Source organism: Panthera tigris, chromosome A3 (assembly GCF_018350195.1).
Source record: "Panthera tigris isolate Pti1 chromosome A3, P.tigris_Pti1_mat1.1, whole genome shotgun sequence".
Taxonomy (NCBI): Eukaryota; Metazoa; Chordata; class Mammalia; order Carnivora; family Felidae; genus Panthera; species Panthera tigris.
The window spans coordinates 137155399-137176031 of NC_056662.1; the positions used below are offsets into that span (position 1 = coordinate 137155399).

General features: G+C 52.0%; 1 protein-coding gene across 4 annotated transcripts in view; it reads right to left on the minus strand.

Annotated features, from left to right (window-relative positions):
* Window positions 1–8139: 8139 nt before the first annotated feature.
* TRAPPC12 (trafficking protein particle complex subunit 12) overlaps window positions 8140–20633 on the minus strand; it is an 82243-nt gene continuing 69749 nt past the window's right edge. Inside the window, exons 10-13 of one of the 4 annotated variants that reach the window (XR_001511991.2) lie at window positions 9495–9595; window positions 9061–9148; window positions 8336–8918; window positions 8140–8229 (exon numbers count right to left, since the gene is read on the minus strand). Coding sequence is in view for 1 of the 4 variants with exons in the window: in XM_007098195.3 (XP_007098257.2) it covers window positions 8676–8918; window positions 9061–9148; window positions 9495–9595 (432 nt within the window). In the remaining 3 variants the exon portion in view is untranslated. Of the gene's footprint in view, window positions 8230–8303; window positions 8919–9060; window positions 9149–9494; window positions 9596–10155; window positions 10320–20633 lie in introns of those variants that run through there. The other 3 variants (XM_007098195.3, XR_006216067.1, XR_006216066.1) reach the window with 3 other exon arrangements.

Genomic DNA, 20633 nt, shown 5'->3' on the forward strand with positions numbered 1-20633 from the left:
CCACCTTTGTGGTCTTGCCGGTGCTGGAAAAGCCCCGTTCCAGCCGCACCTGCTCGGGGCCCTCGATTCGCGGGACCCCGGAGGCACCTCCCCTGTCGGGAAGCCAGACACGCGGTTTACCCCGTTCTGACCACCTGCGGGCCCCGAGCGTTCGCTTGCCGAGGCTGACTGCGCATTTTGTGTCCTCGAGGGTGTGCGTCTTCTCTCCACCTGGGAAGCCTTTCTGCGGCTTAACCAGCATCACCGTGGGGTGAACCTACCACCCTACTGGTTAATGGCCAGATGAAGAAAAACTTGTTTTAGAGAGCGCTTCTCCTAAACAAGGGCCTGGCTGGCGTCTACGGAAAAGACCGAATTCAAAAGCAGATAAAAAGCCTAGGGGCATCAGGGACTCCCTTAACTAGATGAAAGAACAGAAATTACATAAAAATTAAACTTGACGTCCAGTGTCGGTTCCCCCTTCTTAGAGTCCGAAGCGTTTGTCACCCCACCTTCCGCCACACCCGTCTCGTGTCAGAACCGTCGTCCTGGAAGCCGTTAGGCACCCACAGAAGTGGCACATTCCCACTACGCTCATTTTGTGTCCCGAGAACTGGGCTTGGCCAGGTTGGGGGCTCCAAAATCTGGCCACACGTCCCTGTGGGCTGCATGCTGCTTGCGGCCGGATCTGGCTGGACAGAAATGTGGGCCAACCTCCCCCACCCCCACGCGGCCAGGGTCCTTCCACCACGCTGCCCGCCCTGGGCTGGTGGGGGGATTACAGCCGGGATCCCCCAGCGTAGTTGGGAATGTCAATTCGGTGGAGCCCCGATTTCCTTTCGAGAAGAACCCCCGATGCATGGGACTTGGGGAGGCCGAACCGCCGAAGGGTGCTGACCAGGCCTGCTCTTGGGTGAACGCCCGAGGGCCGTCGGCAGAACCTGATCCCTGACCGTCCACTTGGGTATTCTGCGCGTTCCGTGTCTCTAATTGGTGTTTAGCATGGGCTGTGGGAGGCTGTGTTTGACGGATATACCGACCCCTTCCCGTACTTCACGGTCTTGGGAAACATGGAAAAGAACTGTGATGTTAACCGAAAGGGCAGGACGGTCCACCCTTGAGTTGTTTTGCTCAAGCCTTGGTTGAAACTGCCCCTGCTTTGATCCAACGGCTGGGAGAACGAAGGTGGGGCCCTCGCCGCCGGCCTCCAACTGCCCCGCGTTCGTGGTGTCTCTGCCAGGCAGAGGAAGGGGCGCGTGCGCGTGACTCACGGAGCCATCTGGCCGCCCTCCGCCCAGCGTATGCCGACTTGTACCGATGGGGAGACCTCAGGGTGGACCCCCGCGTGGCTGCAACATGCTTACGTGGACCCTGCTGAACAAGGCCAGGAACGGACCCGGACTCTGGTCCTTCTGGCCCCTTCAATGGGCAATTTTATCCTTACAAAAAAATGGCTTTTGCCAGCCTTTTGAAATATGTTTGTAAAGAGGAACAATTTTATCGTGATCGACACGTGAATTACTGTTGGGCCAAAGTGACACTGGCGTGCCCCTCGACGACCAGGGGACAGCCTGGGTAAGAGCGACTGCTCCCGGCGCCTCGCGAGACTGACAGGCCAGCCAGAGCTCGGGGTCAGGAGGTGAGGCTTCTCCTGGCACGCTGTAGGAAATTGAGATCAGGGATGTCTTTTCTTCTGTTTTTCCTACAGATGGCCAATCCTTTGGGATGTGTTCTGAAAAATCGGGATGATTTTGATCCACAGTTCCTGAAAAGAAAGCGACTCCTTTTCTTTTGCACCGAGACTTGGCCCCAGTACAAATCGGAGGAGGAAACCTGGCCGCCAGAGGGAAGTATCAGTCGTAACATCATCCTACAACTGGACTTACTCTGTAAACGTGAGGGGAAATGGAGGAAGTCCCCTACATTCAGTGTTTTGGGGCCTTAAAAAAAATGAGGTACGGGTAAGCAATGTAAGGCCCATCCTGGCCTGTTGGCAGCCGTTTCCGAGGGCTCACGACCACGAAGGGAGGGACCTAAGGCCCTGCCTGTACCCACAGCAAACCCAGAGAGAGGAAGGAACGTCTCCTACCTCGGTCTCCTCCTCATCGGGTCCTCAACGTCCAGACTTACAAACATGCGCTTCTCCCTGCCGCCCACCTTAGCCAGGCCCTGCCCGTAACGTGGCCGACATGTTTCCCTTACAAGAAGCTGGGGTGCAGGAAGGGGGACGCAGGGAGGCACGGCCATGGTAAGATTACCAGCACATTTTTCATTACGGGGTTTAAGACAGATAAAAGGAGATCTAGGTAAATTTTCTGATGATCCGGAGAAGCATATAGAGGCTTTTCAGAACATTACAGTAGGTATGAGTTGACGTGGAAAGATACAATGCTATTGTTGAATCAGACTCTTTAAAAAAATTTTTTTTAATGTTTATTTTTGAGAGAGAGTGTGAGTGGGGGAGGGCAGAGAGAGAGGGAGACACAGAATCCAAAGCAGGCCCCAGGCTCCAAGCTGTCAGCACAGAGCCCGACATGGGGCTCGAACCCACAAACTGTGAGATCATGATCTGGGCTGAAGTCGGACGCTCAACCAACTGAGCTACCAGGCGCCCCTGTTGAATCAGACTCTTTTTTAAAATTTTTCTCTTAATGTTTATTTTTGAGAGAGAGAGGAAATCAGACTCTTATTGAGACAGAAGCGTGGGGTTCTGGCAGTGGCTGGAAGAAATGGGGACGAGCAACTCGTTAATTATCATGGGACTGGAGGGTCCTATAGGGGACTTTTAGTTCCCTACTGGGGCTCAGGCATCCCCCCCACCCCACAAGATCCTAATTGGGACTATGACCATCCCATTGGGGAATGGTGTCACCATTTCCAAGCCTGTATTTCACCATTTCCAAGCCTGTATTTTGGAAGGATTAAGAACTAAGGTTAAGCCCTTAAATTATGCTAAATTAGCCACTATCTCAAGACATAGGATGAAAGCCTGGTGGCCTTCCTGCAAAGGTTAAGGGAGGGTGTCATTAAATATACGGCTATCTTCCTTAACACCTTGAGGCCAAGACGTTTCTGAAGGGCAGATTTTTCACTCAATCAGCCCCAGATAGTCGATGGAAGCTACAAAAATTGGCTGTTGGCCCGGAAGGGACCCTGGAAGCTCTTACGAACTGCCTATCGGGTACGTTACAACCAAGATAAAGAGGAGAATGAAGAACCGGAAAGGAGGCTTAAAAGCAACAAAACCGAGGCCTTTGTCGTGGCCTTACGTACTATGTCAGACCAGACTTCCCGAGGCCCTGGCACCAAGTGCCGTTTATGTGGCTGTTAGGGCACCGGGAACGAGAATATCCTCAGAGGGGACAAGTTGAAGCCCCTCAATCTGCCAGGGCTCAGATAACCAGTGTCCCTGAAAGGGCTCTCAAACCTACCACCTGTTGGAAGCTCAGAGCCTCGGTAACTCTGGGAATAGAGGGAAAACCGATTGATTTCCTTCTTGACCGCGGAGCCACCTGGTCTGTCCTTTCTGCTCCTGGCCGAGCGTCCAAATGCATCGTAAGGATTAGAGTCGTCTCCGGAAAACTGAGGACTAAATTTTTCTCTCAGCCACCGGGGTACTTGTGGGGAGACCTTGTTTTTTCACATTCTTTTTCGCAATGCCAGAGAGCCCCCCCGCTCTCCTTTGCTGGGAGGGACATTACGACTGGATGAGGGACTAGGGTGATACTGGCCCCAGGACACATGAACAGTTGCCTGAACTTACAGTAATCTGGACGCCGAAGGTCAGTCTCCCCTTGAGGTAAAATTCTGCCTCATGGAGTTTTTCCCATGGAAACTGGATGGCCAGCGGATGGAGAGCCATGAACTGGTTCAGGAGCTTAATCATTCTAATCAGCCATAACACAAGATCCAAAAACATGGAGGAGGGAGGAAGAACTCTGGTTAAATTGCCAACAACAGGACCAGACGCGTCGGGGACTCTCTGGATGGCTACTGTGTGCGTGTCTTCCCTTGGCGTGACCTCCTCCCTAGGAGGCATCGCGTTTGGAGATACTATTGCTTGTTGGTCTAATACTCTGTTTGTAGGTCATTTGTAGAAGCTGTTGCACACGCCAGGAAAACAAGACTCCAAGAAACTTCCGCTAGCCCTGATGTTCCGAACACCCTCCCATCACGTCCGCCTCCGGATGGCCCTCTGGGCCTGCCCTGACTGCCCTTCCCCTGTTCCCGCTCCCCTTCGGGAAGCGGTGAAGGTGGGGGGTCATCCGGGTTCCTAATGGTAGTCGGGAGTCACGTGTTCAGAGGGGGGTAGGGAAAGACAGGGTTACATAGGCAGAGAGGGAAAGGTTAGGACCTGAGGCCGCTGGGTGGGAAAAGCACAAGCATTTTGGAACAGTGCTGGGAGCTGCTGACCACAGCGAACGCCCTGGGGCGTGAGGTTCCTAAGAATGTGACAGAGCCCACCTACTCCCCTTCCGGTTTTCCTCAGGAACTTGACAAAAGACTTAAGTGTGGCCATAGACCGCCCCCCACACGATGGAGTCGGGCCCGTCGGGAGCGGACAGTCCAGCACCCGGAGCTACCAAGCCAACAAGGGTAGGACCTGAGAAGGGACAAGGGGGACGGAGGGGGAGGGCGACCAGAACCTCCTAAAACAAGGACTCTTGCCTGGAGCCCCCGGGGATGCACTTGCAGACGTCCCCCTCTGTACAGAGCGCTTTCCTGCTGTGCTTCCTTTCTGATCTGATACTCTGATGCGCTTCTCGGCTGCTCGTTTTATTGTGTCCCCCTCTTCATTCTTCAAAGCAGTGAGACAGCAAACCCGGGTTTTGAGGTAAAAAAGATCCCTCAACACTAGGATGAAGAAGTTCTCGGGTGAGCTTGCAAAGTCGTTTCCCCAGATATTTTGGTAACCCGGAACCTTAAAGCTTTGCTAAGTTAGATGAGAAGATAAATTCCTTGAGCATCTGGGTCACTACTGAAACTAACTGCTGAGCTCAGGTATCTCCTTTCACTTCCCCCGCTAAAAGGAAGCCAACGGATATTTGGGGCTATTAGTAAACATGTTTTCCACATTAAGCAAAACTGCACGACAAGGAAGCCTGTCTCTCTAGAAATTGGAAAATCCGAGCATATTTTATGATCTAGAGAATGCTCCTGTGACGGTTCACAATTGCTTGTTGGCTTTCACTAGAAATTAAGGGTTTCTAGGGCTTAAAAATTCTAATATGATGGAAGCCACTAGAAATATTAAGGAAACCTCTCCGTATGCACGGAAAGTATGATTTTGTAAAAAGGAGGGTCGGAGGAATGGTGATGTGCTTTTGTCGAGGACAAAGAAACGTGTAGGTTTGTGGAAAAGGAGGCTTTGGAGAGAAATTTTAATGTGTGGCCAAGCTGGCTAAGATTACAATTAAATTTTAATATCAACAGTAAGTGGCACAAAATTGGTTTTGGTCTGAAAAACAAAGTTTTCTTGAACTTCAGGTTTGCTGTTGACAACAGTTGATAAAAGTTTCTTTACATTTCAAGTCATCCACCAGAAAGCCAAGATCTGGTGCCTTACCAGGTCTTTGTTTTCTGGCACTTTGACTAAATCAACCACTGAGTACTGTCTCACAATGGTCTGTGACCCTCTGTAGTCAAGTGTCCAAACGTGTTGATGTTTTCGACAGACTTCCCCAAATCGAAGTCTAAATTAGGCCTTTACTGACCTCGAACTAAGTTTTGAGAATTTCCAGAGGGTCCCTGAACATCTCCAAAGGTTTGTTCTCACTTATACAAAGAGTGATGTTCTGCTAATTAGGCTTATTTGATTGTGTTAAATTCTATGGAAAGCATGTGAAATACATGATGATAACCCACTGTGTCGGTAAATATTAATGTTCTGCAAGTTCTGAGATCCCCACACACCTAGAATATCCTGGATAGCATCACCAGTCATAACCGCAGTTCTCTCCGAATGTTACGTTCAGAAATAACCAAGTAGCTCTGTCGGTTCCGCGTCACGGACTCCCGTCGGATCTCTGACATCGGGAGTCTTGTCGTTGCACTTTGGTGCCCTGCCAGTGTCCTGCGAAGGCACCTCCCTCCAAGGAGTCACGGAAAGGACTGACAAGTAGGACCTGACATCGTGAAAGTGAGCGGGATGAGCAATTCTAGAACTAATAACGAGGAATGGATTCAAGCAGAACGAGTATTAGATGGAACCGAATGGATTCAGAACCATAATTTTACGACTTCTGCTTTGAAACACTGCCTGTTCTTTACCTTTTTCCAAACTTAAGAAAGCCTTTTCTTTTCTCATGGGATCAGCAATTTAAGATATTGCTTTGTGGACAAAGGTGAACATTGCTCTCCCTCTTTGGCCCCTCCAGAATTTGCAAACTTAGTATTCTTGTGCAACTGTACCGCCACTCAAATGAGTGATTTAGGAATCCGTTCTTGTAACAGGACATGATTGGGAATGTTGGTTATATTACCAGGCTCTGACCACAAGGTCTTATTTGAGGGAGGTGTAAAGACTCCGAGATGATCGGCTTTCAGGAACTAAGGCTGACCTTAATGGAGCCTTGCTTACAGGGTTCCTGGCGGCCTGACCCGGTGAGGAGGGAAGGTGGCTTCTTGGCAGGCCCAAGAATCTCAGGAAATGTTTGGAACCTTGAGAAGAGAGGAATTCACCCAAATCTGTATGTATTGCAGGCAAAGTCTGATGATGGCTCCTTAGCGCGGCTTCTCAGCCTGGAGAGTCTTTCAAAGTTCACGGGAGATTCCTTATGGAAAGTCTGAGCAAAGCAGACTTAAAAGTCTGTATGGTGAGCACTCTTCTTCTGCAGTTATGTAAATAACAAGGCCAAGGTACTGAAACTGTGAAAACAGAGTTAGTCTTGCTGTGAATGTGGGGGTGACTGTAGAGAGAAATTGTTTCACTAATACGCCTTCGTGGACAGCAGATTCTAGTGCCGTTAACGGCCCGTGAGGTTTTGTTTTTACCTGTAAACTGGACTAGATCCCGAGTTCTTCTATTTTCTTCCTATATTTGGCTGCAACTCTCCAAACTGGCATTTCCAGTTCACCCCCTCCCCGCCACCAGTCCTTCTGACTCGGAATCGTTGAGAACCGGAACTGCCCTTTCCCTGAAGCCGTGCAAGTTACAGCCGGACACTGTCACGTAAAGTTCAGAGAAGCCACAACAGCTCACGTGTGGATAACTGCCGTGCCTGCTGCCGTGCGGGCCACTCGGAGAGCTCGCCAGACGGCCTCCCTGCAGGCCAGGCCCGTCTGTCTCGTTTCCGCTGTCTGTTTCACCCCACCTGAAGATGCCGCAAGCCGGGCATCTGGACGTCTGTGCGGCTGGCTGCCTCCGGAACTCACCGAGACCGGATCTGCTCCCCAAATTAACCTTCGCTTTTCTTTTGTCTCCCCAGAAATGCCTCTTATTAAATATCTGATGACTTGCCCCAGACCTAACTCGGGAGCCTCCTGAAACGGAGCCGGCTGCTTAACCGAACGACCCCGTCGTCGGGACTGGGAGGCTGGCTCAGTGAGCCGGAGCGGTCCATCAGCCCAGAAGTTTCAGAGGTGGGACCAAGGCTGGGAGAGGATATGCGACCCCCAGATACGCTGCTCTGGCACGGGGATTAAATTGAGCTAAAGACCATCAGGATGTAGCAGATTTAAGAAAAAACTTGCCTCTCGCTTCTTGGAAGGGTTTGGACAGGAGGCCTAGCCCCTGGCGGGAGCTGTTACCGGCTATGAACTTTTATCTGAATGACCCATCCACACAGCAGGGCAAACATCTCATGACCGCAGATCCGTTGTCGTTACGGTCCCGTGAAGCCCCAGGCCTCCACCCCTTCCTCCGCTCGGGACGGCAGAAGCCTCCGCTGCCGGGCTCGTCCTGGGGTCTCACATTCTTATGGGGCCCCTGTATGTACGTGATCAAACTTGTCTCCCGTTAACCTGTCTCGTGTCAGTTTATTAGACCAACCGAAGAACCTAGAAGGGTAGAGGAGAAAACTCCCTCCCCGCTACTGTGTAAATACTGCACACGTGTCCCGACCCTCGGGACGAAAGACCACGCGAGGACACACGTCCCGGCCCGCCCGCTTGTACGCACGAGTGCTCTCCCCTGCTTGCGTTACGCGTCAGAAGCTCCCGTGTCCCGCTCCCTGTGACGTACAAAACACTGAAGAGAGACGGTGGTTTCTTTCACCCACCGCCAGGCCTGTCCAAGGTGTGTGGCGTTGGCTGAAAATGAATCAGATGAGGACAAGTGACGTGTTTACTTTGGGCCACAAAGAAGGGAACGAGAGAGAAGGCCGTGTGTTTGGTATTTCTCTGCCTTTATGCTCACCTGGACTGGAGGATTTACAGAGAGTGGGTGGTTGGTCAGCGTTCCTCTGCGGACAGTCAGAATGAAGAGCGGAAGCAGGTCAGCTCCCGGGAATAAAAGGGACGCGGTGCCTCACACGGACCCCGCCTCCCGGACACCACGTTCGTGAACCGTGGCAGAGTCGCGGGCACCGGGCCGCCTGGAGTCTAACAAACCGCCGAGTCTGGGCCCGGCCGTGGCTCTGGGTGAAGACGACCCGCCCCCGGGGAAAGGGGTGTCCTCGGAGCCAACGGTCAGGTCAGGGTATCCGCTCCGGCGGACGTGCCGCACAGGGGCCCCGTGGCCCCAGAAGGCGAGCGTCCTACGCCAGCTTGAGGCACTGTGTGTTGAAGCTGTCCCCTTCTTTGCTGGCGACGGCCTCGAGCAGAGCCTGCTTCTTCTGCGCGCTGCGGGAGGACTCCAGCTCGTACATGGTGGTCAGGTTGAAGAGCACGCTCTCGTGCAGGTAGTGCGTGGGGTCCTGCTGGACCATGGCCTCCAGCTGCCGCAGGGAGTCCTTGAGTCTGCCCAGGTAGAGCAGACACACGGCGGCGTTGTTGTTGGCCTGGACGGGAGGGACACGTGCACGGGATCGGACACGGCCACCGGCCGGTGGCCCCCGAAACCCTCTCCCAACCACCGTGACACCGGCCGACGGCTCGGGACGGGCCCAGAGCCGCGAGCTCCTGTGTCCTCTAGGATCTTACCACTGCATTTGTCGGCTCAATCCTTAGGATTTCTGTGAAGAACCTGTGGGCTTCTGCAAAGTTATTCTGACCGAGGTGAAGGAAGGCTCTGGAACGTGAACGACAGGTAAGGCAGTTAACTGGGAACAGGGGAGAAGCGGGGGAGGAGGGGGCTCCCCAGATGCACGCACAGGTTTGTGAAGACACCAAAACACAGGTATTCAAGTAGCCAGGGGACCGAGAACAACGAGCAGTTACGCAAATTGATGTTGAAAACGGGGGCAATATGAACAGTACTTTGAAAAACGGGAGAAATCTTAAAACCTGTCGCTTGACTAACTGCCGTTTCAGTGCTGGGAAGGGGACAGGAATAAGGAACGTTCTCTAGAGGGCCTCAGGAAGCAGAGCCTTGAACTCCTGGGACATTTGAGAAAACGTAGTTTTGAGAGCTTTACCTGTTCATTAAAACCATTATTTTGCCTCGTGGTCCGTCCAACTTCTGCGTCACTTTCTCCACATCTCGAAAATACTTCTCGGCTGTTTTTATGTCTCCAATCTGCTTTGACAGAATTACTGAGTCAGGTCAGGTGACAAAACCAGTAAACGTACAGCCACACAGACCGCTGCCCGATGGGTTAGGCAGGAAAGCTCTGATCGCCATCACTGACCGTTACTTTTTGTAAAAGCGAATCCCATTTAGGACACGATGGAACGTCAACACGTTTATGTCAGAAATGAAGTTAACGTACGAGTCTTATTAAAAAGTCTTAAATGTGAATCCTAGCATAACATTAAGTAAAAATAAATGATGGTTTTCAGGGAGGCGGCAGAGGAGGACCGACGCTCGTCTCCCGCCGCGGATCCTAGAAAACACGCACGTTACTGCTGACAACCCAGAGGGCGATCCGAAGCCCGAAGAATAAACACCAGGGGTGAAGGCAGGAGGCCACACGGGAGAGGGGAGAGGGCAGGAGGGCAGAGAGGAGGCAGGAGCTAAGCCCCCACGGGCACAGAGACGGTTGAGAAGAAGGTGATCACAGCAGGGAGCCCAGCCGGGAAGACAAATCCCCAGAGTGGCTCTGAAAATCAGAGGGGCCGAATTTTGTGAGTTCTTACAAGCAGCAGGACTTGAAGCCTGGAACTCTGAAGACCAGCGGGCTTGGGCTTAGGCTCTGGGAGAGGAGGGTGATGGGGTGACGGAGAGCTGGGTCCCTGCCCGTAAGGGACAGCACAGCAAACAGCCCGGAGATCCAGATTAGAAGCAGCGTCCTGAAAGAAGCCTGGGGCGTGAGAGAGGGAGAGTGTGTTCCCGAAGGACTTCTCCAGGAGCAGAGGAGGGGGCAGGCGCCGTCTCCCTCCCCCGCCCGCACCAGGACACCCGCACTCACTACCTACCCTTAAACCTTGCCCTGCCCCAGTCCTGGTGTCGCGGGTCCCCTCGCCCCGGAGACCGGCTTGCCAACAGTGTGGCCCGACTTCCCCGGGAGGAAGCACCCACCGTGTTAACACCGCAATCCCCCTCCCCCCGCGCAACAGGACGGGTGTGCACACCGCCCGTGGGTGCTTTGCAGGGTGGCCCCGGCCGGCCGGGTCTCCACGGCAGCTGCGCTTCCTCTGTGGAAGAGATCAGTGCCTTTCATCAAAAGTGTGCAACCTGCCTGCCACTTTCAAGAGCGAGAGACGTAGCAGACTTTCCCAACGCGCACACCCACACCCACACGCACAGTGAGGCAAAGCGAGGGGAAGGGTATGTCCCAAATGAAAGGGCAGAACTGCGGCAAGAGACCCAAGTGAAAGCTGGAGGCCGGCGGTGCCTTCCAGAGAATTCAGCGATCACGAAGATACTCGCTGGACGTGAGGCAAGAGTGGAGGACATCAGGGAGACCCTCGGCACAGAGAGAAAAACCAACCGGAGATGAAGAACACGATACATGAAATACAAAACACACTAGATGGACTAAACGGGTTAGAGGAAGCCGAGGGGCGAGTTAGCGACGCGGAGGACGGGGTGACGGAAAGTATCAGGCTGAGCAAGTAAGAGAAAGTGCAAAATGGGGGGGGGCACTTAGGGAACTCAGGGACTCCGTTAAGAATCCTAACATTCGCACTGCAGGGATCCCAGAAGGAGAGGAGAGAGAAAAGGCAGAAGATTTACCTGAAGAAGAAGTAGCTGAAAACTTCCCTAATTTGGGGAAGGAAACAAAAATCCCTCCCAAGAGGCGCACGGAGCTCCCAACAAAATCAACCCAAGGAGGTCCACGCAAAAGGTAGCAACAAAGGAGACATGTTACAAGCCACGAGAGAAAAGACGACAGTGACACACGAGGGAAACCCCGTAAGGCTACCGGTGGACTTTTCGGCAGAAATCCCAGCCAGAGGGAGCGGCACGATACAAAGTGCCGAAGGGGAAAATGTGCAGCCGGGAATTCTCCATCCCGCAAGGCCGTCGTTCAGAACGGCGCTTGCTTTGGGAGCACATGTACTAAAGTCAGGACACCACAGAGAAGATTAGCACGGCCCCTGCACGTAACAGAAGGAGAGATGAAGACCTTGCCAGGCAGACAAAAACTGAAAGGCTCATGGCCACTGAAGCAGCCCTGCGGGAAACATTAAAGGGGACCCTTTGAGTGAAAAAAGACCATAAGTGAGAGTATGAAAAGTAAGAAACACAGAAGCACTAAAAATAAGTATATCTGTACAACTCAGTCAAGGGAGTCCCAAAATAAGAGGACGTAAAGTGTGACACCATATGCCTCAAATCTGGGGCGGTGGGGAAATGAGCAGAAAGGGCTCAAACTTAAGCGACCGTCAACCTAACGTAGACTGCTGTACGCAAAAGATGTTGTATATGAAGCCAATGGGAACCACAAATCAAGAACCAGTAACAGATACGCAGAGAATAAAAAGAACCCAAGTGAATCTCCGAAGAAAGCCAACAGATCATGAAGGAAAGCAAGAGAAGAAAGGATCACAGAAAAACTTCATAGCCACCAAAGAGGTATCGAAGTGGCAATAAGTACGTATCTATCAGTAATGACTTGAATGCAAGTGGACCAAACGCTCCACCGAAAAGGCACAGGGTGACAGAGTGAATAAAAAAAACAAGACCTATCCATATGCTACGTACAAAAGACTCATCTCAGACGTAAGGACACCTGAAGACTGAAAGCGAGTAGACGGAGAAACACTTGATAGAGTGTTAAGAGAAAGCCAGGGCAGAAATGCTTCTACAAGACAACACAGGCTTTAACACAGAATGTAACAAGAGACACAGAAGGACACTATGTGGTAATAAAGGAGACGGGGCTGCTTGGGTGGCTCAGTCGGTTGAGCGTCTGACTCCTGATCTTGGCTCAGGTCGTGATACACGGTTCCTGGGACTGAGCCTCATGTTGGGCTCCGTGAGGACAGCCTGCTTGGGAGTCTGTCTCTCTCTGCCCCTCCCCCACCCACGCTCCCTTCTTTCTCTCAAAATAAATAAATGAACATGAAAAACAATAAAGAGGACAATCCAACAACATATAACGATAGCAAATAGTTATGCACCCCAAATGGGAGCAACCAAATACACAAAACAGTTAATAACAAAAAGAAACCGATAATAATAGGGGACTTTATCACCTCACTTACGTCAATGGACAGATTATCCAAACAGAATCAATAAGGAAACGGTGGCTTTGAATGACACACTGGACCAGATGGGTCTAACAGATATATTCAGAACATTCTATCCTACAACAGTAGAATACACATTCTTTTCAAGCGCACACAGAACGTCCTCCTGAACAGATCGCATATTAGGCGACAAAGCAAGTCTCAACAAATTCAAAGAGTTCGAAGTCACACTGTGCGTCCTTTCTGACCACGACGCTACGAAACGAAGAGATCAACCACAAGAAAAAAATCTGGAAAGACCACAAACACATGGAGATTAAATAACATGTTACTGAACAATGAGTGGGTCAACCAAGAAATCAAAGAAATAAAAAATTACATAGAAACAAATGAAAATGAAATCACAAAGCTCCAAAACCTCTGGGATACAGCAAAAGCTGTTCTAAGAGGGAAGTTTGGTGCAACAGAGGACTATCTCAAATAAACCACCTAGCCTTACACCTAAAAGAGGTATATAAAAAGAAGAATAAACAAAACCCCAAACCAGAAGGAAGGAAATAGTAAAGATTAGAGCAAAAATAAATGATATAGAAACTTACAAAACCCAACAGGACAGATCAATGAAACCAGGAGCTGGTTCTTTGACGAGATCAACAACATTGATAAACCTCTAGCCAGACTCATTAAAAAAGAAAAAAAAATCCAAAATCACAAATATCAGAGGAGAAATAACTGCCAACAGCACAGAAATAGAAACAATTGTAAGACATGTTATGAAAAATTATATGCCAACAAACTGGACAACCGAGAAGAAATGGATAAATTCCTAGAAACATATAAACTACTAAAACCGAAGCAGGTAGAAAAAGAAAATTTGAACAGACCAATTTCCAGCAAAGAAACTAAATCGGTAATCAAAAAACCCACAAAAAATAAAAGTCCAGGACCAGATGGCTTCACAGGTGAATTCTAGCAAACGTTTAAAGAAGAGTTAATACCCATTCTTAAACTGTTCAAAAAAAAAAAAAAAAAAAAGAGATGGAAAACTTCCAAATTCATTCTGAGGCCAGCGTTACCCTGATACAAAACTAGATGAAGACACCACCAAAAAAGAGAGCTACAGGCCAGTATTTCTGCTGAACATACACTAAAATATCCTCGATAAAATAGTAGGAAACCAAATCCAACAATACATTAAAAAAATCCTTCAGCACAATCAGGTGGGATTTATCCCTGGGATGTGCGGGCGGTGGTTCAATCCACGTGAGACACCACATCAATATAAAAAGGATAAAAACCATGTGATCATTTCAGTAGATGCATACGAAGCATTTGACAAAGAACAACATCCATTCATGACAAAAACCCTTAAAACGGGTTCAGAGGGAACATTCCTCAATATCATAAAGACCATGTGTGAAAAACCCACAGCTGTAACATCATACTCAATGGGGGAAAGTGAGAGCTTTTCCCTCCAGGTCAGGAATGAGGCAGGGATGTCCACTCTCACTGCTGTTACTCAACATAGTAATGGAAGTCCTAGCCTCAGCAAACAAATGGAAATAAAAGGCATCCGAATTGGTAAGTAGGAAGTAAAACTCCCACTACCTGCAGATGACAGGATACTATATACAGAAAACCCTAAAGACTCCACCAAAAAAGTACTAGAACGGATAACTGAATTCAGTAAAGTTGAAGGATACAAAAGCATATTGTGTTCCTATACACTAATAATGAAGCAGCACAAAGAGAAATTAAGAAAACAATCCTGGCCGACTCTGTTGGTAAAACATGAGACTCTTGATCTCAGGGTCGTGAGTTCAAGCCCCATACTGGCCATGGAGCCTACTTAAAAAAAAAATCCATTTATAATTGCACCAAAAGTAATAAAAAAAAAAACCACCTAGGAATAAACTTAACCAAAGGGGAGAAAGACCTATAACTCTGAAAACTAGAAAACACTGATGAAATAAAAATAACATAAAGAGATGGAAAGGCATACCTCACTCATGAATTAGAATAAATATTGTTAAAATGTCTATACTTCGTTGAGCAATCTATACATTTAATGCAATCCCTATCAAAATCCCAACAGCATTTTTCACAGAGCTACAACAAACAATCCTACAATGTGTAGGGAACTACAAAACACCCGAATAGCCAAAGCGATCTTGAAAAATCAAAGCAGGGGCGCCTGGGTGGGTCAGTCGGTTAAGCCTCCGACTTCAGCTCAGGTCACGATCTCACGGTCCGTGAGTTCGAGCCCCGCGTCGGGCTCTGGGCTGATGGCTCAGAGCCTGGAGCCTGCTTCCGATTCTGTGTCTCCCTCTCTCTCTGTCCCTCCCCTGTTCATGCTCTGTCTCTCTCTGTCTCAAAAAACAAATAAACGTTAAAAAAAAAAAAAAAATTAAAAAAAAAAAAAAGAAAAATCAAAGCAAAGCTGGAGGCATCACGATTCCAGACTTCAAGCTGCCGTCATCAAGACAGTATGGGACTGGGACAAGAACAGCCCCACAGATCAATGGAACAGGACAGAAAACCCAGAAATAAACCCATGGTTACATGGCCAATTACGACAAAGGAGGCAAAACTATGCAATGGGAAAAAGACAGTCTCTTCAACAAATGGTGTTGGGAAAACCGGACGGCAAATGCAAAAGAATGAAACGGACCCCTTTCTTACACCAGACTCAAAACTACACTCAAAATGGGTTAAAGACCTGGCACCGTAAGAGTCCTAGAAAATTGCACAGGTAGTAATCTCTCTGACACTGGCCGCAGCAGCTTTTTTCTAGACGCGTCTCCTGAGGCAAGGGAAACAAAAGGAAAAATAAACTCCTGGGACTACATCAAAATAAAAATCTCTTGCAAAGTGAAGGAAACAATCAACAAAACTAAAAGACAACCTATGAGTGGGAAAAGATATTTGTAAAAGACACAGCAGATAAAGGGTTAGTATCTAAAATATGCAAAGAACTTACACAATTGAACACTCAAAAAAACAAATAATGCAATTACAAAATGGGCAGAAGACTGCTTCGATTCTGTGTCTCCCTCTCTCTGCCCCTTTCCCACTCACACTGTTTCTCTCTCAAAATACATAAACGTCAAAAAAATTTTTAAAAAATGGGGCAAATATATTCCTCCAAAGAAGACCTACAGATGGGCGTGGTGTCTGGTGACAAAAATGACCCCGTGAACGTACTGGTGTTGCCTTAATAAATGGCCCTCGTCTCTTTTCCGGGAGCCCCCTGTCTTCTGCCAGCATCCAGGAAACCCACGGCCAAGTGCATAGTTTGCAAAGGGGACAGAACTTCAGAGCCCTCCCAGTCACTGACATCAATCCACAGAAGCCCAAAAAACGACACGAGAAGGAAGAAAACGAAGACACACGAAGACGACAGAAGGGCGTTTATGTGTCGCTTCCCCTCGGGCCCCGCGCGGCTTGAAGCTCTGCGCCAGACTTCTCTCTACCTGACTCGCAAGGAGCCGGAGTCCCTGTGGGCTCAACGCTGTCTGCGCCCTCCGCTGGCAAGTCTGGTCCCTCACAATGTGTTCGCTTTGTCTAAAGTCCCGTTGACGAGAACCACGTCGCCGAGTCCGTATTGTTGACTCCGCCGAAGTTACCGTAACTACTCGTGTTTATCAAGCCTTTAAGATGTGGGCACCGAGCCAAGCGCTTCAACACACTCAGCTCTCACGCGATCGGTCACGTCCATGCTATCTATTATCTCCATTTTTAACTCAAACATATTTGACACACTGTGTAAATGTAAGGCGTACGGCAGGTTTACTTGATACACTTATGTGGTAATGATTTAAGAATCAAGCATAAAAAAAGGCAGTCGAAATTTTTGCAGGATATCCAGCAAGCAAATAAACCCAGACTCGATAACCCCAACCCACTTATTTGGAGAAAACAACAGACAGTAAGTGGAGGAACCAGTCAAGACAAAGCACAAACAGAATTATAAACGTGAAATGACGAGTCCCTATGGACAGAAAGGAAACTGTTCGTGTTGCAAAAGGGCGTCAGTTTACAGAACTGTGTGCAAATGTACGTGAACACAGGGACCAGACAGGTGACTTCCTGGGACACCTGAAATTGCCCAGACGGACCCCGGAGACAGAGAAAAACCCTGGGGCCTGTAACTACACATTACTGTTACTACACATTAGGGACGGTGATCGGCGTCAATGCCCACAAACACCAAGTGCTTGGCATAAGCATTTCTTAGGTGAATTATCCAACCTTCAAGGAACAGAGAATTCCAAAATAATCCAAACTTTGCCAGAGAACAGCGAAAGAAAGAAACTAACTCACTTTTGTGAAGATGGACGACACATACCAGCGCTTTTGAGAGAAGTGCTCATGCACACGCGCACACTTATGAACGCGGAGCCCGAGTGCCCATGCACGTGCTTGTGACCGTGGAGCCGGGGAAGTGCTCCTGCACGAGCACACTCGTGAACGCAGAGCCCAAGAGGAGTGCTCGTGCACGCACACACTTGCGAACGCGGAGCCCGGGAAGTGCTCGTGCACGCGCGCGCACTCGTGAACGCGGAGCCCAAGAGGAGCATGCCTGTGCGGGGCTCCCCCACCGGTGTTGTCCTTCGGGGGGACGGACCCCGTGTGTATTTCTGCAGCAGAAACCAGGGCTCGCGGCCTCTCTCTCTCCTTGGCCTCAGCTGGGACAGCAGGCTGGGCTCCCTCCCACCCTGCAAATTGGGCAAGAGGCGGCCCTGCGGAGGCGCGGGGTCCCCGGGGGCCTCGCCAGTTCGTGACAGTGAGAACCCCTTGTCCCAGTGGCTGGGCCCCAGCAGGGCCACCGCAAGGGCCTCGGGAGGGCGCCTGCCGCCGTGAGATTTGTATCAGCTGAAAGCCAGGGGCTTCTCCTGTTTACCTCCGACCTTTACTTACAGAAACACGGGCTGGAAATTCATCTAGAAAAACCACTTAGCCCAAATCTTTACGCTTATATATAGGAAATATTTTCATACCTAAAATATATTTTGAGAGCGCACATACTGAATGGGGGAGGGGGCAGAAAGCGAATCCCAAGCAGGCTCCGCACTCTCGGCACAGAGCCCGACGCGGGGCTCGAATGGGGAGATTGTGACCAGAGCTGAAACCAAAGTCGGATACTCAACCGGCTGAGCCACCCAGGCGCCCCCCCCCCCCCTTTAAAACCTCTCAAACCGCCATTTCCGGAAGGGGCCGACCCCCCCCCAGATTAGTGCACACATGCCAGTAACGGTGACACGCCGCTGCCGCTCTGTCCTGGTTCCCTTCGGCAGGTGCTCCCGCGCAGCGACGTCCCCGCCCCCAGAGCCCCCGAGCAGCAATGTCCCTCCCCTCCCCCGAGTCCCTGCGCAGCCCTGAGCCTGAGCCTGGCTCCTGCTCCCTCTGCCCTGCTGCGAGCCAGGCAGGATGAACAAGCAGCCTGCACCCCGCAGGCGCCTCCTGTCCCCATGGCCCCCGACCGTCCTTCACGCCCCACTCCCACCCGCGTGGCTGCCCCCGGGGCACGCTGGGCGCACCCCACCTCCGGAGGCCCCTGAGCCGCGGCGTCGGAGGACTGAGCATCGCCTTCGCCGCCGGTCCCGTGCGCGCTGCCGCGGAGGCCGGTCTGCCCGCACTCGCCGCGCTCTGCGCCGAAGGCTCCTGCCTGGCCACCGGCCCCTTCCGGCTCCGCGCCAGCGCCGTGGACACCGGCTCTCCCGTGAGCAGCTCGTGGGCCCTCGGCTCCGGACGTCACCAAGGCACAGTCTGCGGCCGTGAGGGACGGCACCCAGGACCCCTCCACCCCTTCCTCTCCTGCCGCTGAGACAGATCACAGCCCAGAAGGACGGAGTGGGGGCCTTGGTGCGGAGTCACCGTAAAGTGTGAATACACGCTTCCTCTGCGTGTGCACGTGTTTCACCGCCCTTCGGTGGACCGTGGGAGGGCTCCCTCAGAGTACAGAGCACCTCCCATCGCGTCTGCAGCCTCCCAGTGCCTTCAGGAGCAGAGACCCCGTTCCACCTGACCCTCCCCCCAGAACAACCGCTCACCTCCTCTGCATGGACGGCGGGGGCTCTCAGGAGGCTGTGCAGCAAGACTGGGGGCAAGAGGGGGCCGAGAAGGGGCAGGCCCAGGCGCCTGGTGTGTGGGTGGGAGGCGAGAGGGCCTGCTCCCTACAGACTGCATCTAGAACATTCTGTCCTGACCTGTGTGTCCAAGTCAGGTCTTCCCACCCATCTATGTGATCAGTGCACAAACTGAACAGCTAACAGTTTGCTCGTAACGGCCATGAGGTCGAGCCTCTTGGAAAGAATGGGGGTAGCTCCTCACAAGTACAGTACATCCTGTTAGGAGACCTAATGCAACGTGGCACCGGTCTGGCCCCTGGGTATCCGCCCACGCGCCTTCCTTTGTGGCTTAGCTGTTGCTGGCCCGACGGAGGGTGGGGCGGTGCAGCATGTGAGACACGGGGCAGTGTAGCGCCCAGCCGTGTGGTATTCTCCAGAAACTTCGTTCCACTTGGCTAGACCTCGTCTGGTCCCCAAATGTCCTGTTTCTGCACTATTACGGGTCAGGGCCACGTAACAGAACACCATGCCAGGCTCCGCCCCCGGTGACCGTCTCTCATCATCTCATCCCACCAAACACGTCCTTAATGTGAGCTGAGGCGTAAGGTTAGACACGAGCACACACGCTGGAAGGATGGCTCTGGGGCTGGAACGCGGACCACGCGGCCAGGCGTCGCGCGCACGTCCCCCGGCAGCTTGTGGGCTCCCGGCCTGTGTGCGTCAGCGTCTCTAGGGAGCTCCCCACCCCGACATCCTGGGGTTAGCCACTCTCTGGGGCGGCTCTGCCTTTCGGTTGGTGGGAGTCAGGCGTGCCCCACTGCTCGAGGCCGGCGGGAGGCTGAGAGGCACAGAAACCCAGTAGACCACACGTGTCCCAGGCCCCGTGCACAGTCCGATCTCTGCTGAGATCCCCGACTCGCTATCTCACAGAGGGGACCGAAGCCCAGCAAGGTCACATGACCTGCTCAGAGCCACACGGCCCCGAGCTGGCTCCCGTGGCCTGTCTTCTCCCACTCAGCTCCGGGGCCGCGTGCATTTATTCTCCAAGATGCCTTGGGAGAGAAGTCAGGGGAGAGCTCATCGAGGGGTCCAGGTGACTTCACGGTGCCCTAGAGGACAGGCAAGACCTGCACAGGCAGGCAGAGGGAAAGGGAGCCCAAGCAGGGAGAAAAGTAGGCTGCAAAGCAGGAGTTAGTGCCGAATCTGGGAGGGCCCTGAGCGCGGGCTTCAGGCGTGAGCTTACCCGACAGGTAAGCCATGAGGCGCCAGCAGGGGCTCTGACCGAGGATGACAGAAGGGAGCGGCATTTCAGGAGGCTAAGGTCTGGGGTGGATGGGAGCCAGCCGGGGCTGGAGGCCAGGGCAGTGCCACCACTCGCACGTGCCCACGCTGCCTCTGGGCCCCTCTGGGGGGCCGAACGCAGAGACTGGAGACAGGGGCCCTCGGGCAGTGGCCCGGTCTGGAGGGGCCGGTCCCAGCACCGCTTCTGAACCCAGGTGCGGATGGGCGCCTGCTGGGGCGACCGTAAAGAAACCAGAGCTCGGCAGCGAGCACGCCTGCTGTACAGGGCACGGGCATCAGGAAGCAGGTGAGGGTGCAGGGCAGGTCAGGACAAAGAGGCATGGCCACCGGGCCCTAGGACTCGCTCTTTATCACAGGGGTCCAGAAAGCTCTAGAACTCCCCACGAATGCAAGCCACCGTGTGGTTTCTCCCAGGGAGACCTGTACCGTGAACCCTGACTGTGGCAGCACGGGCTCCCCGTAGAGCAGGCGGGAAGCTGTCGCCGGCGCCTCAACACTGGCAGATCACAGGACGGGCTACGGGAGGTGCACGACCACGCCGGCCCGGAACAGCAACGTTCCACCGGGAGCCTCAGCTTCCGTAAGGGCTCCCGGGTCTCCGAGCAC